At 37.9% G+C, this 23,728-nt stretch overlaps 4 protein-coding genes across 10 annotated transcripts; 3 read left to right on the plus strand and 1 right to left on the minus strand.

Moving 5' to 3' along the window:
* The first annotated feature begins 154 nt into the window (after positions 1 to 154).
* Positions 155 to 11,334, plus strand: LOC105697826 (death-associated inhibitor of apoptosis 1). Of its 4 annotated transcripts, none has more exons than XM_012421505.1 (3): positions 155 to 282; positions 8,139 to 9,037; positions 9,115 to 11,334. In XM_012421505.1, the coding sequence occupies exons 2-3, from the start codon at positions 8,198 to 8,200 to the stop codon at positions 9,508 to 9,510; spliced, it is 1,236 nt and encodes a 411-aa protein (XP_012276928.1). In that variant the 5' UTR covers positions 155 to 282; positions 8,139 to 8,197; the 3' UTR covers positions 9,511 to 11,334. The 4 variants fall into 4 exon arrangements, with proteins under 4 accessions (XP_012276928.1, XP_012276927.1, XP_012276925.1 ...); XM_012421504.2 differs by lacking the exon at positions 155 to 282 and adding an exon at positions 1,873 to 2,170; XM_012421502.2 differs by lacking the exon at positions 155 to 282 and adding an exon at positions 4,522 to 5,762.
* A 1,490-nt stretch (positions 11,335 to 12,824) lies between these two features.
* Positions 12,825 to 15,519, plus strand: LOC105697827 (trafficking protein particle complex subunit 13). The gene is made up of 10 exons (XM_012421507.2): positions 12,825 to 13,278; positions 13,399 to 13,567; positions 13,709 to 13,793; positions 13,870 to 13,997; positions 14,067 to 14,190; positions 14,433 to 14,529; positions 14,614 to 14,840; positions 14,927 to 15,027; positions 15,100 to 15,247; positions 15,342 to 15,519. Exons 1-10 carry the CDS (start codon positions 13,236 to 13,238, stop codon positions 15,429 to 15,431), a joined length of 1,212 nt encoding a protein of 403 aa, XP_012276930.1. The 5' UTR covers positions 12,825 to 13,235; the 3' UTR covers positions 15,432 to 15,519.
* Positions 15,285 to 17,671, minus strand: LOC105697828 (GPN-loop GTPase 2). 3 transcript variants are annotated; one of them, XM_012421509.2, is made up of 7 exons: positions 17,429 to 17,671; positions 17,080 to 17,187; positions 16,719 to 17,019; positions 16,365 to 16,570; positions 16,163 to 16,277; positions 15,885 to 16,080; positions 15,285 to 15,773 (listed from the first exon to the last, which is right to left on the minus strand). In XM_012421509.2, exons 3-7 carry the CDS (start codon positions 16,837 to 16,839, stop codon positions 15,533 to 15,535), a joined length of 879 nt encoding a protein of 292 aa, XP_012276932.1. In that variant the 5' UTR covers positions 16,840 to 17,019; positions 17,080 to 17,187; positions 17,429 to 17,671; the 3' UTR covers positions 15,285 to 15,532. The 3 variants fall into 3 exon arrangements, with proteins under 3 accessions (XP_012276932.1, XP_012276931.1, XP_012276933.1); XM_012421508.2 differs by having other exon boundaries at positions 17,263 to 17,671; XM_012421510.2 differs by lacking the exon at positions 17,080 to 17,187.
* Positions 17,672 to 17,995: 324 nt separating this feature from the next.
* Positions 17,996 to 22,936, plus strand: LOC105697861 (serine/threonine-protein kinase VRK1). Of its 2 annotated transcripts, none has more exons than XM_012421592.2 (10): positions 17,996 to 18,249; positions 18,825 to 19,005; positions 19,116 to 19,241; positions 19,319 to 19,515; positions 19,600 to 19,843; positions 20,002 to 20,202; positions 20,271 to 20,488; positions 20,554 to 20,822; positions 21,174 to 21,322; positions 21,394 to 22,936. In XM_012421592.2, the coding sequence occupies exons 2-10, from the start codon at positions 18,840 to 18,842 to the stop codon at positions 21,477 to 21,479; spliced, it is 1,656 nt and encodes a 551-aa protein (XP_012277015.1). In that variant the 5' UTR covers positions 17,996 to 18,249; positions 18,825 to 18,839; the 3' UTR covers positions 21,480 to 22,936. The 2 variants fall into 2 exon arrangements, with proteins under 2 accessions (XP_012277015.1, XP_012277014.1); XM_012421591.2 differs by having other exon boundaries at positions 17,997 to 18,204.
* Positions 22,937 to 23,728: the final 792 nt, after the last annotated feature.

Genomic DNA, 23,728 nt, shown 5'->3' on the forward strand with positions numbered 1-23,728 from the left:
AACGTGCAGGATATAGATTAGGCAGGGTGCGTTTTAATTAAGTCAACGTGCTAAAGTACGTTGAAAAAAAGAGTACAGCGAATCGTCGCTAATACGTTGAAATAAGATAACACAGCCCCACCATCCTACGATAAAATATCTATCGTACTCAATCTGCAATCGATAATAACATCTGCAATGTCGCAAGCGTTACTTTGCCAGTTGTACTAGTTAAGTCAGCTTTGGGTATAGTTCCATTACACTTAATCATGGAGAAACGAAACTAAAAAGCTTCCGCTTCAGGTAAGAAATACGATAATGCGTTACTACGTGTGATTAACAATATTGTGGTAACTTAGAAATTAGTATCACACGAGGCCGTCGTATTATTGTTAAAACACAAGTATAACGAAAACATATCTTCATTGTTTTTCCTTTGGAACGATACAGATTTCTTTAGTTCGCTGCATCGAAGACTGTCAGTTTTATTTGAGAATCAAGGAACACTTAATTACTGAACTTATTTCCTGAAGAATATTCTTTGGTATTTAAATTCAGCTACAAGTGACGGTACCGCGCTGATATTACCTTCAACATAAAAATTGGCAAGTCGCTCGACTACACAATAGTGATTAAAACTGGACCTCGAACTTTGTAAAGACGCCTTCCAGGAGTTCCCTGCAATGACTCAATTGGTCCACAGATAAACAATTGCATGAATAAGACCAACGGCTCTCTGGTGTCATGCCCATAAGTTTCCGTTAAACTTCGATAGTGCAGGAATTATAAACATGTTCACTCCTGTCTTTATTCCCGCAACTTGTGCGTGCAAGCATAAAAATGCATACACGCCCTACCATATTACAATTTGTATACATTCAGCTCTACCGATTTATATCGATACCGCGTTATAGAACAAGCGTTATCAAAACCTCTCAGTAGTCGCAAAGGTGAATTACAACACAATCAAACTTTAACCTGTTCATTTGTTATCAGATAAAAAACTATGTCGCTAGACGATACCGTTCAAGTGGAAAAAAAACATAAGTACGTTATGATGCTTAATACTCGATAAAAATCGAATCGGTCATTACGGTAGCATATTTAATTGTCATTAATTCTGTAAAATTGTATATAACAATTGTCTGTAAATTGCATTCCACTTTGACTTGCTATTTTACGGTAAACATACGTTCAGTCGAAGAAAGCGAATTAAGGTCCTTTACTTAAGAAGTGCATCATCTAGTACATATTAAAGAATGGCATAATCGGAGGATGACGCATCCTTAACGTTCCTTGCAAAAAGAAACATTGGCATACGCATATATCTGCATCCCACGCGTCATAAAAAATTCCACCGGATCGCCAATGAACGTTAATTCTAGGAAATGGCGATCCTCCGACAAATGATATCGTCAAAGCGTTTTACCGTACATCGAGTCGCTGTTGTGAAACGAAAATCCGGATCAGAAATGTCGTATCAAATGCTACTCATTTGCGCTGAAAACGCATCAACACTCTCCCTTCGTTAAACATTAAGACGTCCAAACGATCGCGGACCATTTTCCGCGGCTTAACTCTAAAACGAGTAACGAGAAATCTCGAGATTAGTCCTTGAAGCGTTAACTGGAGCCCATGATTAAATGCGAGTCTAAATGTTTGCAGCAACGGGGGCGAAACCCAACGCCCGGAAGGCGAGGATCCGGTACATAGATCCCTGGCGGTCGCATTAATCGCGCAGAGAAGAGTCGGACCCACGACCACGGCGAGATGAACGTGGCCGAGGGTCTCGGTAGGGCCAAAACCCGAAAAGCGAGAACCCCGACGAGCCGACGGGGCGCATAAGGCCGGAATCCCCTTGAGCACGATAGGCGCACTTGGCCAGGCTGGCTCGCGGCCTTTTCCGTGGCCTTCTCGAGCAGTTACCACGCTCCGCTCGAGGGGGGACGAGCGCCATTGCTGGCCGTGTGGCTATTTCACTCGCAGCCCCGTATCGCGGTGATATGTTCGGAAACGCGGCGCTCGTCGGTAACTCTTCTGATACATAACGGAATTACAATAGAGAATCGGTTCGGTCGTCGATTTGTTAAGGAGCGATCGCCGAGCAACTCGAGTCGGTGCATATGGCGCGTCGCTGAGTCTCCCTGGCATTCTGCGCCGCTTAACGGACCGTCGATAAAGGACCCTCCAGGTACGCCCAACTGCGCAGAAATCCTTGACCCGAGCACAATCCAGTCCCGATAGGTCGACTCCGCGTCTGGAAAGGTTAAGGGCGGAGAATTAACGGAGAAAATCGAGCGGACCTGGGTGCGGGCTGGGCGCGCTACGTGGAACTCGGTGTCATTCCGTTGGCATGCCGCGCCGGAACGAAGAATCGCCGCTTGGAAGCGTTTAACGGGACACGAGAAGGTTCTCGCGAAACCTGGCCGCTGAGTATCGCGGATCTTATCGAGGCGTTATCGTCCGGCTTTTCTTTATCCGCCGATCAATACCCGCCAGTTTATCCGATCTCTCTTTCTCTCTCGCCCCGGGAATAACAGCCAGGCCATATCGAGCCGCGCTAAGCGCCGACTTATCTCTTGCCGATATGTAACCTATACATATATATGCTGTATCGCGGCGGTCCTTTCTGCGATCTCGATTTTTGTTTACGAGAGCGTGTCATAGAATAAACAGGCTGAAATCATCGGGGACCGCCACCCGGGTAGCTTCCTGCCCCACCTCCCGTACAAAGAACGGGCTTTGTACGGACATTCATTTCTCGCCGTCTCGCTCGCTCCCGCATTTCTGCCGTGGCGCGCCTGCCTCTCGCCCTCTCGCTCGCGCTTCGGCCGCGCGCTGTTGCCGGATCGGGCTCTCTCGGGGCAAAAGAAACAGATGTGAAAGTTCAGGAAAAGATTGGCAAAGTCTCTTTCCTTGGAAATTGCGGGAATTACTAACGTTAACCGTTGAGTTTTCCCCTCGACAAAGCGAGGGGAAAAACTCAACGGCTCTTTGTGGAGTCAATCGTTCGACATTGACATTTGATAATTGGAAGTCGGACTACCTGTACTCGACGGTGCTGTTTTAATATCGCTGGCCGAAGCCTTTCGCTGATAGGCTAATCGCCTCGTCAAACGTATCGGCACTTTAAATCTAATTCGCCGATTTAAATTCGAATCAAAATGTCAGCTGTTGCCCGTAAACAGGTCTTAATTGATAGCGAGTTTATAAGTGAAGGTTTAGTTCCGCAGCGGGTTATTACTTCGTATTTAGTAATTGACTTTCGGTACGGTATAATAATATATTCTTCTATTGCCAGGGGAAAACTATTCAGCAACCAGGAAAAAGATACTTCTATTAATAATTGAATCACTATTCTTTTTATTTCAAAGCCAAGGCACGAGGGAGGTTAAGGTCCAACAACCTTTTGACTGTACTGTACCCTGTACCCATGATAATATTTTTTCAGGGGACTATTCCAAGAAGTTTAATCAGGCTTCATTCATATGGGATGATTTCATAAAGAACTAGAACCCTGCATTAATGGGCGCCGAGCGGAAGTGATGAGTCACGTCAACGATTAAAACCACATTAAAATACGACAAAACAGTCACGTACCGGCTCCACCCTAAAAGTCGCGCACCAAACATTGTCTTTGCTTATCTTTGACTTTGGGCGGTGTCCAGGCGACCTAAAACCTCTATCAGCGGACTTTTGTTTTCCATCTGGCGGAAACTCCAGACGGATAAGCAATGTTCGTGAAAGCGTTATAAAAGAGGAAGTATAAGTGTAACATTCAAAACGAGAAATCCAACACTTGTAACCGAATCACCGATACTCTGATTGTATATAAACAAAATACCATAGCCGCACCCAGAGATTCTCGGATGTCTAAATATATTCTACGCCCGAGGCGTCGAGAAAAAAATATTTATAGGGATTGATTTTCAAACGATTCCGTGCGGTCGGTTGCTATGCAACATGTCAATCATTTTTCCGGGTTAAAAAGTTCATTCTGCGTATCGGGCCGACGTATAATTGAATACGACCTTACGTCGTCCAGCTTACCAGCCTACCGACCTTACGTAACCTAGCCTGGATCTCGCAAATGGCTTCATCAAACAAATTTCATCCGAACTACTTTTATCTAGTCCTGCGCGGCAAGCGCAGTGGCCTTTTAAAAAGTACCGCGCGCGTATCATTCTAGAGCTCGTAATAAGGACCGCCTTGAGGGATCGTTCGGTGGCGTTTCTTAACGATTCACGAGGTCATAAAAGTGCGCATTCCGGAAAGGGAAGGAATGGAATTCGCTCCGCGCTGGCCGAGCCGAGGCGCGTTCATTCCCACGGGCTCGGCTGCGTCGCGCGGGCCGCGCGGAGCGGCACGGAGCGACACGAACGGCGAGAGAGCGCGGAATGGAGGTCGCGACGTGGCAACGTCGCGCCGAAGGAACGGAGTAGCGCCGCGAGTGCGCGCGCACGTTGCTAACGCCGGCTGCGCGTCCACGGTGCGCGGCGTCACAGCTGTTTCGCTGTGTGCGCCGCGCTCTGTAGTGTGCGCAGCTGAGTGCAGGGCCGCAGCTACCCCACGAATTAATTCCAATGGGAAAAAGGAGCTAGATGCGTGGAAATTTCTGAAACCGCAGGAAAATTAAGAAATACGAAGAATAAAATCCGAATGCGCAATAAATGGGTTTTGGATTAAATTTTAGGGATTAAACGTGAAACGAGAGAAACGCGTTCATTGATTCACGGTCGCGATATTCGTGAAAGGAATAGTGGTAATTCGGTAACGTATTTTATCACAGATCTATTAGCGCTCAATGGAAAATTAAGAAACGATATAGCGCTTCCAACCCTTTTCGCGACTGACCATTCGCGTTAAGGATGGTTATTCTGGTTCTTTCTAAGACTCACCGAGTGGTCTATAAGAAGACGAGAATAACTCCCCAGTCACCGTCGTACACGTGTACCAGGGTGGTACAAAATAGTGGGGAAATAACGAAGATTAAGCCTGCTTCGAGAACATATAAAAATGTTATTTTACACGGCCTAGAATTAGCTCAAAATTTTTACAAAATCTCGACGATCGATGTCAAGCGATATCATTATACCAAAGACGTTTCCATTTACTGAAAGATATCACATTCATAACGAAGTATCTAATTCCAACTTATCCAAAAAATCGGTAAACAATTCCAAGAAACGATATACCCTGAAATCTACCCATTGGTGACAAATCCTCTTGTTAACTCGTTTCTAGTTTATTACGATAACGAGGAAAAGAAATCGAAATTTGTGTACACTTCGGCATGCAATATTCTTGGAATAGCCATTCATATATTGGTCACCGCCTCAGCGCGTGCAGCGCGTCGGAGCGGTGGGGGGGAATGTATACAATCGAGCAGTAAAGAGGAAACTGGCAGTATTGGCGCTGCGGCCCTGAGTGCCACGCTGTGTACAGCTGTGCGCCATCGTTTCTCCGCGCATCGATGTGACCGCGGCGCGGCGTAGTGTGTGGGTCGCGCGTTGTTGTGTGTGCAGCCTTGCGCCGTCCCGTGCGCGGGCTCGCGCTTTCGTGTGCGCGCGGCTTCGCGTCGCTGTGTGCAGTTGGCGTGCCGTACGGCACGTCCGGAGTCGGCTCTGCTCGCGGACCGATCGGGGGAACGATTCTGGAAAAGGCTCGAGCGAATCGAGCGCGCGAGCTACCGCCAGCCAGAGTTTCCTCTGCTATGTCAAAACGTGTACCGCTGATCGTATGCCGGACCCAGTCAAATTCCAAGTGCAAGTGCAGCACTTCTCGTAAGTCCGCTCTCCCTGGGTGGGCCCCTCATGCGTGGTGCGCCCGTTGTGTCCGTTGTGTCTCCCGTGCTCGTCGCGGTCGCCTCTGGAACGCGCACGGCGGGCCCGACTCGTCTGGAAAAATGCCATTCCTTGAATCCGACCGCGGATGCGTGCCGTACTAGCCGGCGAGACTCCGCGTCATTTTGGGCGGCGTTATTGATTTTGTAATAGGACCCGTCTGGTGTAAGCGTGGTTCGCGTCCAAGGAACTTTTCGCCTTGTTTACGTAAAGACGACCAAGTGCAAGAGGCGATCGGATTCTAAATTGGAGTAAAAGCTGTATTACTTTGAATCTTTCATGGATTAAACGCGAATTAAGGAAACGTGCGATATGATCTCTTCGTTCCTTGAATGTTCAAAGGTTGTATGCGGGGATTTTTTGTTCTCTTTATGGGGTGATTAAACGGCGGTGACTGCAATCACGGTTCTAGAGATAAATTCGTCCCACGAGAGTGCTCTATGAACTTTGTTTTTCTTTTGCCGGATGATACAAGGTCGCGACGTCGTAGCTTCGGTATCCGTGTTGGTACGCAATCGCGCGTTGAAATACAATTCTTGTCGGGCCAGCCACTTCCACGGCATCACTCGAGGCTTTTCTTTCATTAGCAGCACGCGTGGCATTCGTGCGACGTTGTAAAAAGTGGATCGTCATTGTCGATAGATACCTCGGTTGCAAATCACTGCTCGATGTCCGGAGTGAGCCTGCCTGGTGGTTCATACGTGCTTCGAGTTCCTCTCTCTTTTCCTCGTCGGCTCCCTTTCTCTCTTATTCCAGTACTCAAGGTTGGTACTTTGGGTAGGAAAGTTTTGTCGGAAGAAAAAAAAAATCATTCCGGTGCTACCTTTGACACACGGCAACGATGTGTCAATTGCAATGCACTTTTGGCCTATATTTGCTCTTTTTGACGCAAGTTGTTGTGGGAAATCGTCATACTCAATTTTAACAATGGGGTTTTGAAAACGCTGCAAAAGGTTAACTGAAAGAAAGCAAGAAGGATTTCTTTATGCGCTGAATGGTGAACCAAAAAGGAAGCGAACCTCTCCCACCTCGTGCTTCTGACCAACTCGTTTGAGTCATCCAAAAACGTTTGTTTATATCGCTTCCCAAGTTATTGGGAACGGGGTGTATATATATACAGTGTGATGTAGAAAATAATGTAGGAGGGAACGTAGAGTGGGGCTACAGCAACCCAAAACATTATCCGGTTATAACCAACCTTCTTCGTTTCATATGTACAGGGTGGGACATTAATTTCATGACCATGTCCCGTGTTTTAATTTAATAAACATGAAGAAAGAAAAAAACTTATTTACTTATTTTCTCTGAATTGTCATGTTACCTTAATTTTTCTGTAGCAATGTGTCTCTGATGTAATTTCCGATCTGAATATCGTGTGTACTATCTTAGGTCAAAAATATTCACACTTTCGGGAAAGACTTCAATTTGGTTAGATGTTATTAAATTCTGTTTTATTTCGAGCGGTATAATTGTGACCGTTTTTGAACGGTTACTAGATTGTTAAAGTCGTTTTGAAATTGTCAACAGTACGTTGGATGTCATGTGATTGCGTCCTATTGATTAGACATTAGAAGTTAAAGTTATACGTTAAGATAGGATTTTTTTTATTTAACATTTTATTCCTCGTACCAACCTTGTACTTATGTTGTTAGATTCTTTCGTTGAATTTTAGTCCTTGTTCCTCATTTTCCCCCTGGTCCCTTGTTCCTTTGTATCGTGTAACGGACAGTGCGCACAAGGGCTTGGCCTGGGCTTTGCGCTTTCGATTCGTTACGTTTTGGTCGCGTTGAGGTTATATTATCGCGAGTTGTGTAAACCTTTTGTTGCTAAGTCATCCTCTCAGCGATAGTCTTGAAATAATATTTCTGCGCTTAATACTTCCATATGATGTACACGCACTTATAGACGAAAAGGTTGACGACCTTTGTCGTGTCGCTTACCCTGAAAATTTAAAAGATATTTCTTACCCTTGTGAATTTCCACGGTGAATTTACTATTGTGCCACTAGTTGCTGAGTATTTTATTTTGGCTGTGCTTTGTGTGGTTGTTTAAATATTTATGGTTCGATAATTCAGAACACCGTTCAAATAATTGTATTAATATTTGGGCAAACAGCCAGCAATGAATGGTCACTTAAAGAAATGCTTGCTGAACTCTGGTTGTCGATCTGTAATTTATGCATTTTTCAAATCATTTTTAATAATTGTAATCGGTTGCCCCTTTTTTATTTTTGGAATTGTATATGTAATCATATAAAATATGCTCTTAAGCAGCGTGTCGTATCGTATGTAGTAATATCTATTTATTTATTTACAGGATTTGGGTTACACTGGCCGAGTAAAGTCAGAAAGCTAAAACAAAAAAATCGCAACAAGATGACAGGAATTGTTGAACATCGAGACCTAAGAGATAGTTTATCACCATTCAAATCAGCCGATCATCCACATATTCCACCGCCAACATTACCGTTACTCACACATGTCGATGAAGTAGACAATATCGACTATCGTTTCGAAGATGCAAGGTTAGAGAGTTTCAGAAACTGGCCCATACCATTCATGGACCCTGCAAAACTTGCAGCAGCTGGTTTTTACTATACCGGAGAAGGAGACAAAGTTAGATGTTTTGAATGTCAGGTGGAAATATGTCAATGGATAGAAGGTGACAATCCGATGGTAGATCATCAGCGATGGTCAGGCAGATGTAGGTTTATACGTAAACAGCCTTGTGGCAACGTACCGATTGGGGTGGATCCTCAAACGGTACCTCCGCCGCTGCCCCGAAGTCGAGATGTATGTGGACCATATGGAGTGGAATATCGACCTACTTCGGGACCGGACAACCATTCGTTCACAAAAGACCTACAACTACCAAGCAATGCAAAACTAGGATGCTTAGGGCTTGGTCGACCTAAAGGCCCGTGTCATCCGGAGTATGCAAGTTATGACGCAAGATTACGAACGTTCGAATCTTGGCCAAAATCGATGCCACAGACCAAAGAACAATTGGCAGATGCCGGTTTCTTTTACACGGGGAAGGGTGATCAGACATTGTGCTATCATTGTGGTGGTGGTTTAAAAGACTGGGAACCCGAGGATGATCCATGGGAACAACATGCCAAATGGTTCTCAAAATGTTATTACCTTCTTTTGGTAAAAGGTCAGGAGTTCGTTAGTGGGGTAACGGGCCAGCGCGTATCGCCTCCTTCAAAAGAAGTAAGGGAACATTCTATGGAAGTCAACTCGCTAATATCAATTACAGGATTTTTCTTAAATGGTACATTCGTTTCTAGGAAGCCATGCAGATGAATCTACCTAGTTATATTAAGAAGGTCGAGCATTCTGCAGCTGTAGAGACGGAAACGAAACCCAATGTCGAGAGCAATCCTGGGCCAAGCACGGTGTTGAGCAGATCCCAAGATAGCGGTATCGGATCTCAAGACAGTGGTATCGAGAATTTAGGGTCCTCGAAAAATAGCAGTCTAGAAGACTTATCCAATGTAAAGCCGACTAATAGTAAGCCTATCGATGACGCGAGGATATGCAAGATCTGCTACAACGAAGAGTTGGGCGTAGTGTTTTTACCTTGTGGACATATGGTTGCTTGCGTAAAGTGTGCACCCGGTATGACGACTTGTGCCGTGTGCAGAGAACCCGTCAGCATGACGGTCCGGGCTTTCTTCTCATAGTATTTCATATTTCGTGATGTACAATCGCTTAGCCCGAGAACGCGCTATGGGGCGCTTACTATGATACTGCGAGCATTTCTCTTCTAGTACTTCGTACTTCACGCCGTAACGACTGGTAGCGAGGAAGATATAGCTATTCGGTGAAGATGCGTTTATCACATACGCCTCGGGTAGTAAGGAGATAAACTTTAGACACCTAGAATAAACAAATTGCAAGATTTTAATTTCAGTTGCCCCGAAATCCCATGCAGTAGCATATGTTCTATCCCAATTGTTGGCTCATAATTGCAGAATGAAACTGCATTCCTTCTCTTAAACGAGAAACAGCGATGTGCCTCGGCATGTGGAAAATTTGTTACGGCTTTGATGTTGCACCGAATTGAACATCAAAAGGAATAAGCTGATGCATTGGAAATACGCTGATCGAATTGTATTTTTAACATATTTAAAGAGTCCCTTTTGACTGTCTTTTATAAGTAATTCTAAAAGAAAATTTCTTTTTCATAGGTTTGCTGCATTAATATCTGGCTCTCCTAATCCAAACAGTATTAAAACGATTCGTTAGTCTGTCTGGTGAATTATTGTGAATACTTACAGAACATATGATAATTACGCAAATAATACAATTCCGTTGCCTAACTGCAACCTCTCTGTATAAAAAACGAATGCACCTTACTAAAATCGAATGTTAACGCGTTTAGCATTAATCCCATCATCATCCCCTAAGGGCCGACGTCATTATTAATTGTTATCGATAAGTCTAGAGCTAGAAAGGTATATACATATTTTTAAAAAATAACGTTGCGTACATTTCGCGCTACGAAACTATTACTAATTGCTGCGTTACTGTCGCTCCGATGGCCTGCAATAAGGATCAACATTGACCCTTTACTGTACAAGCCTGTCGAAATGTAAAATATATATTTTCGGATCTTTTTCGGTCGAGTATAGAAAAAATAGTTAAACTACCATCTACGTGTATCGTTTGTAACATTTTTTTGTCGTAAACAAAAAATATTTTGCTCATTAATTATTTTTTGTGTGCTCAATAAGCCAAAAGAAATCCGAAATGGTTTTGTGCAACCAGCAAGAATAAATGTAACTTGTAAAATTGCTTAGCGTATGTCACCAGTGAAGGGTTAACTTTCTTCTTTGTAAGCTTGCCATCAAATTTCGAAGTACCATTTTTCGTTGACTCGGTTTTGAAACGAATAATTTCTTTTGATAAAGTCATCAAATTCAAAACACTGAAGCCAGTGAAACGTGGTTCGCAAAATACTTTAACAAAATGTGATAATTTGTCTGGGCCAAATGTTTCACGAAATTGGTGGAATATAAATATATGTGTACATTTGCGAAGACAAATATCTTATAAGCGATGCAGAGTTTAATTGTAAACATCAACCGAGTCGCATTGGGAACAGACTGAGCATTTCAGAAATATTGCAGTGGCAGAACTTTTACGCCTTTATTTTAACAGAAAGAGTAAGCTGGTGGAGTAATACCTTAGTACAGAAATTACACAACTGTCAATAACTTCCAAATAAGTTCGAATACCGAGATTCTGGCAGAGTCTGAATATCGAATTTCGATACAAACAAATTCAAAAGAGTAAGCAAAAAATTTGGCAAATGAACCGAATTACAGCATAATTCTACAAGAATACTTCCGTTATCGAAGGTGGAGCATAGTTCTATGATATTTAGAAAGTTGACAGTATAAAGAATTGTTACGGCGACATTCTGTACAAATCGGAGATCATCTAATTGTGTATAATTCTTGTGATTAATGGTATGTATAATAAAAAGGTTAGAGTAATGAAGATCGCTGGGTCTTTTTTCAGCATAAGTTTGCAAAAGTTCACTAGTAATTGGGATAATCAGTTAAGACATACGAAATAAGACGAACACGTTTTTGAGAAACGTGCATAATGGAATTAAAGACAATATTCTAAAAAGAACGAATATTAATCAGGTCCTGATCGGAGGGTTTCGAAAATTGTATTTTTATATGGAATGGAAAAACGAGTTTTTCGCGATTTCAAAATGACCGTTTAAATAATTATACTGGTGTTCCATGTATGAAAAAGTCGATTTATTGACGGTATTGCTACATAGCCTCATATTGATTAATACATTTTAATCACGATATTACCGCCGAGTGAAAATATTTAAAATCGAATGATAATGTAAGTATCCTAAACGAACTGCTTAAGTACTCCTATCTATTATAGATCTTGTCTTGGTTAGGTACTTCGTCCATCGTACCTTATTTCGTGCCTTTAAGGAGCCTTGGCATTCCGTAGTTTTTTTTGCAAGAGAGAAACGCAACTCGCTGAACCGGTGTGACGTGCTTGAAACTCGTTTGGTTAGCCCTTAACTGCATTCCACAGTCGAGTAGAAGCGGTCTCTGATCCCCTATAGTGCACAGACGATTCATTCATGGCTCAACCATGGCTTGCTTAGGAAGTGGTTGAAATACAGTAGTTATACAGCAATGACGCGTTCATTTCCGCCATGCCAGCATTGTCCAAGGAAATGCGTGTGAGGATATTTTATGAAACTAAAATCGGAAGAAAGCGTAAGGCATTAAATCAATTTGAAATGACTTTATTCCTTGCACCTGAAACCTCGATTTATCACAACTAGAATTGACTCCTATGTAACTGATAAATAAGAATGATGCATTAATTTCTCCAATGTAAATAAGTATATGCCAGATGTGTAATCTTACTAGTCAGGTATGTGAATTTCAATGAAAATTGTACTTTTATGACATTTCATTCATTTAATTATATCCCCGCAGATGAATATGAATTAATTCGGTTGACTGCCACATCTCATTGCATTTGCATTTTTAAGATGATATTTAGGCATCAGATCTTGGAAAAGAAAGTTTTTTTAAAACATCGTAAGTAGGAAAAATAAGATCAGGCTGTATGAAAAGTCAGAAATATTTAAAGAATGCTAAGGAGGGACTAATGTATGTCATTTTGATATTGACTAGGCAGTATTCAAAATATATAGCAAAATTAATTTTTCCATTACCTACGGATAGTGTGCCATAAATAGGAAAGTACAAAATTTGAGCATGATGAAGTGAATCAACAGTAGGTAACGTAGACTATCTAGGATGACTAAAATAATATTTTGAGTACCTCAAACGTCCGCAGCAGAAAGGCGCTCACGTAGCTTTGATATGCAAAGCCAGGTGTGAAGAATTCCGCGTTTTTTAAGGTTTTTTTTACGTATATTACATATTAATACTAACAGAGAGGAGCTAATAAGCAGGATTGTTGCTGACCAGTCATTTTTTATCACTTTAATTTTCTCTTTTCTATAAAAAAAATATGAAGGAAATGAATTATTTTTATTTAATACAGAGATGAGCGGATCCGCTCATCTCTAGTAAGTACCAGAGATGAGCCATCTCTGTAAGTACTGATGTAGTCGCGTATAAAACTCGTAACGTAAAATACCTAGTAATTTACTGTAAAAAAAACGTTGAAAATTACCTAGGGTATATTAGTTACCTAACCTTGTCAAGGAGTAGCAGTTGGTACAAGTGGCATCCTTTAATTTTGACAGCTGATCACAGCTGATTGCATGATTGCAGCTGATCACGGGAAATTTTGTTGGTGTTAAGTACGACTTTTGTGCTTTGAATTATGTTTAAGTATTAACAGATAATTGTTAGTCATTAGTAAAATAGTCGAATTTCTAAAAATGGAAGCAAAACAGAAAAGTGAACATTTATTATCCTTAAAAGGTATGTTATAGCTTCAAATATTGTCCCTTTCTAAATAACTTTATGCTCATTGATTGAATACATTTCTTTCACTTGCTATGGAAGTATAACATATATGTAAGTTATATTGTTTCTTTTTAGTTATGAGATTAACTCGTCCAACTCTTGCTAGTCCTACTGTGGTTACATGTGAACCAACGGATTTACCTGGCAATACGTTGAATGATGATTTGAAAATTGATTGCACCGCTTTACCTGGAATGGAGACTCTTGCTTTAGGATATTTTATGGTGTTGCCACAAAGTTTTGGGTACGACATACATAATATAGCTATTTTATGTAATATATTACCTTACCAGTTTGCTGTAATCAATGTAGTTGTCATAATATTTATGTTTCTTTTAATTCTGTAAAATTAGATATAAAGCATTACCTTGTTTCATTATTTCAGGAATATTTATCTTGGGGAGATATTTTCTAGTTACTTGTGTGTACATAATGGCAGTAACCAAGTTGTTCAAGATGTAGTTATAAAGGTAAACCTATTTTTTGGAAGAGAAAAATTCTTTGTCTTAAGGAATTTGAAGTTGTGATAGTCGCTAATGATTACAGACAGACTTGCAAACAAGTACTCAGAAGATTCCTCTATCTGGACATAGTGAGAAAAGCAAAGAGTTGGAACCCGATAGTACCATAGATGAAGTCATTTATCATGAAGTTAAGGAGACTGGAACCCATATGTATGTCAAATTTAAATTGTTCCTTTATTTCCCAGAATTGACTAGTTTAAATGTAACTCTATTTTTTAGATTAATATGCGAAGTATCATATACACCAACAAATCCTATAGCACCAACGCAATCTTTTAAGAAATTTTTCAAATTTCAAGTTTTGAAACCCCTAGATGTTAAAACTAAATTTTATAATGCAGAGGTAAGATTGAAATGATGGCAGGTATAGCTCTAACAGAGTAATTAAATAATAAATGTAAGTATTTATGTTCTATATAAGTAAAACAAAGCAAATGTACTTTTTTGGGTAATTTTGGTACATTTGATATCATGAGAGAGGGTTGAGACCGCAATATGCATGTTAGTGATATGAATGTCAATACTTAGAAAAATTATGATTATTTACACGTGATTTATGGCGTTAAATGTGTTATTCTTTTACAGTCGGATGAGATATATCTTGAGGCTGAAATTGAAAATCTTACAGCTGGACCAATATGCTTAGAAAAAGTTGATGTGGAATCATCTCCTTTATTTAGTGGTAAAAATTTTTATTTAAAATTACACAATGCATATAAGCGTCATATTGCCATTGCGTGAGTTAATATTCCAAAACAATTTTCAGTAATGACTCTCAATACGAATGAAAAGGGGGAATCTATTTATGGCCCAATAAATCTTTTAGATTCAGGTTGTAGTCGACAATATCTTTATTGTTTAAAGCCTCAACCAAATGTAACTGAATGCCCCAAAATGATATATAATGTTACTAATATTGGTAAAATTGATATCGTGTGGCGAAGTAATATGGGCGAAAGAGGACGACTTCAAACTAGCCAATTGCAAAGATTGGTAAATTGTTTCATATTTGTACAGTTTTATAGTTTAATAGAATTTGTTAATGAATCAATATATTTTGTGTAATTTCCTTTCTCTAGGCTCCTGATCATGGAGATCTACGAGTTACAATGAAATCGATTCCTTCTGAAGTAGCATTAGAAAAACCAGTTAACTTCCAGTGTCATATAGTAAACATGTCGTAAGTACAGTTATTTTCTAAACTTTATTTGTCAGTAATGAAGTATCATTGATGTTATGAAACATGTTATAGGGAAAGGAACATGGACATAATACTGAGTCTAGAATCTAGTAATTTAATAGCATGGTGTGGAGTATCTGAAAAAATATTAGGGACCTTGAAGCCTGGAAAATCTACTGATGTTCCATTGTGCGTGGTTCCCCTAGATACCGGACTAATTGTAAGTAATTAACAAATGAAACATTGTTAAACTAAAATCGATGGGAGAAATCTTTCTATATTTCAATGTATTTACATCTTCAATTCATTTACAGACTATATCTGGATTAAAGTTGATCGATACCTTTTTAAGGAGAACATATGAGTACGATGATGCAGCTCAGATCTTTGTCAACCTGGCATGATAGTATTATTAAACACATTGTTGGAAGCTGTACAAATATTTTTATTCTATCCACTTTGTTTTTAGATCTAAATAAACATGAAAGAAATCATGGTTATATTATTAGTCCATGTAACTATCGATACTGGACATTTTCTCAGATTCACTGATTGCTCCAACTGCACAAGCAAGCAAAGACTGAACATCTCGTGGTTCATTTCCTCCAAATATGTAACCATTTGCCTTATCAACAGCATTTTTTACTTGAAGTAACAGTGCATCATTAGAGACGTCTAATGGTAGGAAGGTCACCAAACTGTAATCTTCAATTAATGAAACCAATGCAGCATTTAATTTCTTGTATCTGTAAAAACATTCCATCAATTATTGTTGCATGAACACATTAAGAATTTATACTATGTGCAATTAATTGGAAAACTATGATCTTTTTTAAGTGATTTATATTGATATTTACTTTGATGTAAAAGGATCTTCATCCAATTTTTCTAGAAGATAATTCAGGTCAAGAACTTCCATATAAAAGTTTATATTAAAGGCCAGCTTATCACTGAATTTTTTCATTTCGTCTACTTTTGTCATTACATTTACATGTGGCAAGGCCATATGAAGCATTGTACTTGTACAGACAATTAAAGATGATAGATACTTTCCTGTAAATATATTATTGAAAAGTAGTAATTTATGGTAAATAATGCTTAATTCGAATTCCTAAAAAATGTTTTTTGTCCTTACCAGGATCACTGCAGTGGTGTGAGTCTATTAAATGTACACAACATAATCTCACCAAGTTCTGTCCTAGTTTCTCTGATATAGTAGCAAGTGATTTATGATGAGTGTATAACTCAACCTATATTTAAAAAATAAATCAATTTATATGATTCAACAATTATTTAATGCTAAAGCAATGATCTAAAACAGTACTAAAAAAACCTACTTGGCCAGGACAATCAAATATTAAATAATAATCCTTTAAGTTAAGAATTTTTGCAATTAGCCAGTCAATGTTTTTTTCCAGAAATTCCATACAATACACAAGAGCTCCATTAGGCCCAAGTCCATATTCTGTCATGACTTCATCATGTTTAATTAAGTGAGAAATATCCACGGTTGGTTTATATCCCATATTCTCATTTGCTGGATCTACAATATTAACATAATGCTAAAGTCATTTTAAATTGAAATTAATAAATGCAAATGATATCCTAATTCAAGTTTATGTTGAATAATTTTCTTTGTACTTATAAAAATAATTTAAAAAATTCACTGAAAGAAAATGAGTGATGCTTACCTATATTTATGACAGCCACTTTTCTACCAACTTTTTCTAAGAATTTGTACATTGCATTACAATATGTGGTCTTCCCACTCCCAGGAGGACCAATAACTAGTTGACCGAATATTATACTCATTATTCTGTTTCCATTTACCAAGTTTTGAACTTATTTAGAACCTTTACAATACTTTGTAATACTTCTATGTCATAATTTTTCAAACATATAGAAAGTAGCAGAGGTCTATCAATTTCAATATGTTCTGCAATATATCTTGCAGCTACATGTTCATCGACGTCATCTTTTCCAAGTAAAGACCTATGACATTACATGTTACATAAAAACAGTCAATTTTATTGTCATGCCCAAAGTACTCACTTAATTGTATAAATGTCAGTATTAAACTGAGGGACACTAGCTTGTCGATTAACCGTAATAAAAGACCCAAACTTTTTAAATTGGCTTACAATCAGGAAGATACGATTACTGAAAACAATTACAGTTAATAATTTCCCGATGAAACATTAAATACAAAGTGTACAAAAAGTATGAATAATATACCTATAAACATTCAATACAATGTCAGTATGGTGACCATTAATAAGCAACCCACAAGAATGATTAGGCATGATATAATCAAAAATATGTATGAAAATTAAGTACAAAAATTGTAACGCTTTTTAGTGTTCTGATAGATACATTGTAATATTGTTTGTCGTAATCTTACATGGGTTCATCATTATTCACTACCAGATTTGAATTAAAATAATGTATCTGTACTTCAAGTTTCACAAACAATCACATAACCTAACTTTCACTAGAGTAAAAATGAAGAGGATTGGTGCAGTTTAGGAACATAATGGGTCTGTTCGTTTGAGTTGACATGGCTGCGCTAGTGAAGTAAGTAAGTTCGTTTTTGTTTCCTCACCGCAGATTATTACGAAACAAAATCGTCGAACAGAAAACGTAGTTGTCTATGCATTTCTTTGCGTTAATTGGTCAGAAAATTTAAATTACAGGAATTTAGGGTCTGCAGTTTTCTTCGATTCAAACTATATATATATATCTCATCTTTGACATACTCGTCACTGATTGGTTGATTCCAAGCTTGATCTAAGATAATTTTCGAACTATGTCGAAAGAAATGGACAATTGAATTTCTGTTTTACGACTAATCACAATTTGGGAGAACAGGCAGTGTTAAAACAAAGTAGAACGAATAAATTTAAACAACTGATTTTATTGTTAACTTCCTTACAATTGATTTAACATGTTTACCATTTTAACGTGCCCGTCAACTGTCACGGACGTGTGAGTTTCCGAACGCATGTCCAACTGATCGGCACTCCATTTTCGCTTCGGAAAATGGCAGTACGGGTCGAGAAAAGTCTCTGAAAATTTGTTTCTGTAGATTACGACTGCGAATTATGAATTGTTTCAGTTGTTAAATTGTGGATAGTAGTTGCAATCGGTCATGTGAAATTCTGTTATGCCTGCGTAAAGGTATATTTTGCCGACTACGTACTTGCACTGTATCATATAATTATGGTATAAATCTGTTTTCATTTTCAGTTCATCTGTCTTAATATATGTACAACTATTTAGTCTAATTACTCATACCACTGACAATTGAATATATTTGGAATAGTTCTTTAATTGTTAAACAGGCTAAATAAGTCCTTGAAATAATAAACAACTGTATTATGGGTGGGATAAGTGATGTAACATTACTGTTTTTAAGTAACCTAAAAATAATTTAATCATATTGACATAAACATTTTTGTCTTAAATGAGTAGTATGTACAGATTATTTGATTTTGCTAAGTGATTACTATTTCCAAAATATGTTTGCGTTGTAACTTGTCGGTATTTTTGTTGAAAATTATGTTCACGAGTAAATTTAAACTTTAGTGACCATTTTCTGTTTTTTTAATTTATACCATGGATCAGAAATGTTCTAAATTTGGAATAACTGGGTTAACTATTAAAACAGTTGTAATATGAGTTATTCCTAAATATATCGACTCAGTAGTTCGAAATGTGATTCCAACTGTATAAATTCTTTTTAGAATGTATTTTTATCATTAATATTGTAAATTAGATTCAATTTTATGTTCGTGAAGGGTTAAAGAGTGAAAATGGCACCTCGTCGGCCAGAAGAAATCCCTTTAAAAAGAGTAGCGGCATCGGGCTGTCGATTACCAAGTCGATTACCATCAGGGGAAATATTAACGGATATTACAAATTCCGATTGGAGATTAGGAGAACCTATTGGTTGTGGGGGTTTTGGAGACATTTACCTTGGTAAGTTCATTACTAATAAATGGGTTGTTGCAAAATAAATATTACATTTAATATAGTTTTTCAACAGAATTATAATATACATAACCTAAAGATCAGTTTTGTTTACACAGCATCAAATGATGTATCTAAACCAGTCGGAGACGATGCAAAGTATGTTATTAAAATCGAACCACACAATAATGGGCCATTGTTTGTTGAAATGAACTTCTACATTCGAGCTGCCCGTAAAGAAATGGGTAAGTCAAATGTTTTATTGTGAGAAAATTTAAAAGAAGTGTCACCATAATGTAATATAATTATAATTGTTTTTCAGTTAATAGTTGGTGTAAATCACAAGGGAGACGAAGAATTGGTATACCAACGTATAATGGTTCAGGATCCCATTATTATCAAGGACAACGCTACAGATTTTTAGTAATACCGCGATATGGTATTGACGTGGGGAAACTATTTCTCTCACATGGGAGAAAGTTACCTACTAAGCTTGTTCATAGTTTAGCAGTGCAAATGGTAAGCAAAATATAAAAAATATAGATAACATAGTAATTGGTAACATGTGATTAGGTTGAAGTTCCATAAAATCTTTCTTTTTAGTTGGATGCATTGGAGTATATTCACAGTCGTGGCTATGCACATGCAGATGTAAAAGGATCCAACATTTTATTAGCATCGAATGGACATGGATCGATTACACAAAATCCACAAGCATACTTAGTAGATTATGGTTTAGCATATCGTTTTCGAACGAGAGCAGGTTCTCATAAACCATTTGTCCATGATGAGCGACGAGCTCATGAAGGTACACTAGAATTTACATCGAGGGATGCCCATCATGGAAGTATGTAAATTTAAGAACTCATGAATCCATTATTACAAATTTTAATTTAAGTGTCGGTAGTTATTACTACATTTGTTACTACCAATGTTGGTGGCTTCGGACAAAGAATTAGCCTAACGGATAAAGGTTATTTTCTTCATTGATTTAATTTATTATAGCTCATTCACGAAGGGGGGACCTGGAAACATTAGGATACAATATACTTCAGTGGCTTTGTGGAAAGTTACCTTGGGAGAAAGAAGATGGTGGAGTTCCAGCAAGTGCCAATCCAGAAGACATTCATGCACAGAAAGAAATTTTATTTTCTGATATACCAATTTTTATGCATAAATGTTTTCGTCATAAAAAGAAACCACCTAGTAAGTACATTGATATTAAGCGTAGTACATCTACAAAATGAAGATATATAATTTTGTTTCTTTTATAGCTAACATTACTGAATACATGAAATATATTGCTGGATTAGGATTTGAAACAAGGCCAAATTATTCCTATCTGAGAAGTCTATTTGAGCACAATACCAATTTTGACCCGTATACTTCTATATTCGATGACCAATCTACTAATGAAAATATATTATGTTTTAAATCTTTTAAAAGACCATATTTACGAGAAAGAAAACCATGCAGACCTATGAATTCACAGGTAAACATTGTCATGCAGGTTTGTATGTTCCTATAGTAATATATTAACATTAATTTTTTTTTAAGACTCGGACAACAAGAAACATGCAGGCTGCAATGGAAAAACGTTCTGACTTCTTCAGCTGGGAAGCAGTACTTGCAAGGCATCCTGATAAACTTGCAAAAATTAGTACTCAACCGCCTCCTTCCCTTACTCCCCCATCCTCTCCTCTAACTCCACCACCATCACCACCGCCACCGTCCGTGCCAACTTACGCAATGTTGCAAGTACTCCAAAAAATGAAAGACAGACAATCAAGCAGTTTTAGACATAAGCCAGTATCTAAATCGTCTGAGTAAGTAGTAAACAGTAAATAATTATAGTAGTGGTAGGCTCACTGAAGAGTTCAGGAAAGTCAAACGAACTCTCTTGAGTTTTGAAATCAGAACTGAGGGAATCGCATGGAATTTCCAAGTAATATAGTGAGAGATGAATAATATTTCCGGATAATATAATTAATAAACAATATCATAAATTCATTATGAATACCGTTTGAGCGAACATTGCAATGACAAAAGTCCCTGCAAAAAAAATTGTGACAAACGCCTTTCACCTCATTCAATCTTAAAATGAAATGAATACTAAATAGCTGGAGGAATAATTTACATGAATAGAGTAGTATATTATAGCAAAATAATAATTTTAGCAACGAATTAAAAGCAAAGTGGATGACTCCAGCGATGGAGGAAGTTGCTCAGTTAATGAAGAAGGTGTCACAAGTACCAGCAGAATCTTCAACTCCTACCTCTAGTAATGCTCAACCTCTTACGCGGTCTAGAGTGGCGCATTTAAAACGTAAATATTGCTGTTCTTATAAACAATTACTTTATCAATTTGATCTCTGATATTAATTGGTCTTTTTGTAGGTATTGCAAATGGAAAAAGTTCAGTTCAGAGGGTACAAAATGCGAACAAAACCGGCCAGAAGAAAAGGAAAACATCATTTAGTTAAACCGCATTGAGTTCTTTCATTTTTAATTGAACCGCGCCTCCGATCATTTACTAGACATGTCAATATCATCAGTCATTCGAATATTGGTCCTCTAATTAAGTATTACATACATAGTTTCATTAAGCTTAAGCAAAGAGTATCTGACGTTCCTGTAATAAGGACAAAACTTCGCATGTAAACGTAAGGAATCATTGCGACCACTGTCTCGCAAACCTGTTAAGACTGCTTTACCATCACAGTTCGTTCTTCGATAAAACGTAACTATGAATGAGGTTTAATTGTTCGAATAATTAGTTACTAAATTTAATGATGCAAAGATACTTCTTCCACTTGTAAAGTAAGTTTCCCTATAGCCGATACGCCATTTTTTTCCATTCAGTAAATCTGCACACATTTACATTAAAATTAATGACAGAATTGACTGAATTTAAATAAGATCATAACACAGGCGTTATGCTCTCGAAAAACTTGTAACTTTAAATAAATGTACGAAGAATTATCTCTAGCATACAAGTAAAAACGTAATAGACGCAACTGAAATGATCTGAATCATGGCATCTCTTATGGATTCTAATGAATAAGTTCTATCATTGTTCAAAAGAATTAGATTAATTAAATGAATAAAATATGGGTAATAATTTGATCATTGAAGATTAAGTAGTTCATATAAACGCAGAAGCAACATGACTACGCATTTGAATGCTATAGAAGCATAACAATTAACATAGTCAAGGAATACCGAGAAAGACATGCCTCTTGATGATGTTGAAATCTGTAAATGTAAACATTATGGCCTCGGTATAACACCTGCTAATCATAGTAGAACTATTTGTTTTTCTGCTATTTCTAGTTAGGCTTTGAAACTTTGCAGTATCATAAGGTAGATGTGACGAGTCGTGCTAAAATTTTCTGTTATATCCTTAACGAACTGATAGGTTGTTTCACGTTTCTATTTAACAAAATGGAACATTTAATGCACTATCTGAAGAACCACGCTCAGAACAAACTCCAGATTTAGCGCTTCTGTACAGTAGCAGTAATTGGCTTACTTTAATTTATTGGTGCAATTTTACTTTGGCACCCTACATCTTAAGTTTATTTTGAATATCATGGTATTCACTAAATTGACATAGTGTAGATATTGATGAGTTGTCGACTATAGAACATTGTACATACGTGGAGCCACAGAGCAATCGTTTAATGGACGGCGCCTTCTTCCTTATACATTTGTGATAATTTATTTGTACTATTCTATATTTTACGCGTACCTGTGCCACATAAGACTTCATATAACCGTATACGGCGAAAACATCAATTTATTACCATTCTTTATTTTCATTGTGATATCATAGAAGGGGAACTCCGACATAGGGATAACACAGACACAGGAAAATTGTATAATGAATTTAAGTTGCGCGCTCTTATATCCATCGCCGTAATAATTATTTTGTACATTGTTGTTTATTAAGTATAAAGAGAAAATAGAAAATTCTACAAATTATTTGAATTATGTTATTTTCCCATGAATATGAACATCTAATTCATTTATAAGGCATCATTAACTTTAAAGTGCCTTACTTTAAGTAAATAAAGTTTTGCGGTTGTTCTAAAATTTGCATGAATTCTCGGACTAAAGCTCCATCAGTTGCTCGTCAGAATTGTCGAATAAATGGTAAGCGTGGGCGCCGACTTAATATTCCAAAAGAAAAAGGAAATCATTCCATTCATCCTATGTTCGCTGGAGCAGCGGACGCTGCTCGTTTAAGACCGGATTCACAATAGTCCATTATTGCACTCCCAATAAAGATGTAATAAAAACACGTAATTAAACGAGTTTGCGAGATACGGTAAATATTTCATGAAAACGGTTTCCTTCTGATCCTTTTAATATTTCCACTCGTTATTACATATTCATTTAATGTATATTGTTCCTGATAATAATTGCTTATACTTTTGAGAAAACAATGTTTACCTTGAAGAACTTTTAAATTCTTCAACAGATATGACTAAGAAAGTACATATGTGTGTTCAGTAATTCTTTGAATTACGGTCCCAATACATACATATGATATTAATCGAGGCGATGTTGCGTTAGCCGTTATTATGTCTTCCTTCCTCTGGGTAACTGAGCATGTGTACTTAATACGCACCACCTTCTCTAACAGCACAAACGGTCTATTAATATACCACGAACTTTGCGAAAATTTAGGGATGCGTTCAGAAGATATGTTCAAAAACGATCAAAAAGA

This window comes from Orussus abietinus, unplaced genomic scaffold, assembly GCF_000612105.2.
Source record: "Orussus abietinus isolate OABI.00-Male unplaced genomic scaffold, Oabi_2.0 scaffold235, whole genome shotgun sequence".
In the NCBI taxonomy this organism is placed as follows: Eukaryota; Metazoa; Arthropoda; class Insecta; order Hymenoptera; family Orussidae; genus Orussus; species Orussus abietinus.

Excerpts from the sequence above, each read along its gene's own strand:
- LOC105697861 (XM_012421592.2), top strand. The coding sequence starts at position 18,840 with ATGGCACCTCGTCGGCCAGAAGAAATCCCTTTAAAAAGAGTAGCGGCA. Across the intron at positions 19,242-19,318 it reads AGCTGCCCGTAAAGAAATGG|TTAATAGTTGGTGTAAATCA; the intron begins GTAAGTCAAATG and ends ATTGTTTTTCAG. Across the intron at positions 20,823-21,173 it reads CCAGTATCTAAATCGTCTGA|CAACGAATTAAAAGCAAAGT; the intron begins GTAAGTAGTAAA and ends TAATAATTTTAG.
- LOC105697828 (XM_012421510.2), bottom strand. The coding sequence starts at position 16,839 with ATGAGTATAATATTCGGTCAACTAGTTATTGGTCCTCCTGGGAGTGGG. Across the intron at positions 16,278-16,364 it reads TATTTGATTGTCCTGGCCAA|GTTGAGTTATACACTCATCA; the intron begins GTAGGTTTTTTT and ends TTTTAAATATAG. Across the intron at positions 16,081-16,162 it reads ACACCACTGCAGTGATCCTG|GAAAGTATCTATCATCTTTA; the intron begins GTAAGGACAAAA and ends ATATATTTACAG.
- LOC105697826 (XM_012421502.2), top strand. The coding sequence starts at position 5,693 with ATGTCAAAACGTGTACCGCTGATCGTATGCCGGACCCAGTCAAATTCC. Across the intron at positions 5,763-8,138 it reads GTGCAAGTGCAGCACTTCTC|GATTTGGGTTACACTGGCCG; the intron begins GTAAGTCCGCTC and ends ATTTATTTACAG. Across the intron at positions 9,038-9,114 it reads TATCGCCTCCTTCAAAAGAA|GAAGCCATGCAGATGAATCT; the intron begins GTAAGGGAACAT and ends ATTCGTTTCTAG.
- LOC105697827 (XM_012421507.2), top strand. The coding sequence starts at position 13,236 with ATGGAAGCAAAACAGAAAAGTGAACATTTATTATCCTTAAAAG. Across the intron at positions 13,279-13,398 it reads ACATTTATTATCCTTAAAAG|TTATGAGATTAACTCGTCCA; the intron begins GTATGTTATAGC and ends GTTTCTTTTTAG. Across the intron at positions 14,191-14,432 it reads CTAAATTTTATAATGCAGAG|TCGGATGAGATATATCTTGA; the intron begins GTAAGATTGAAA and ends ATTCTTTTACAG.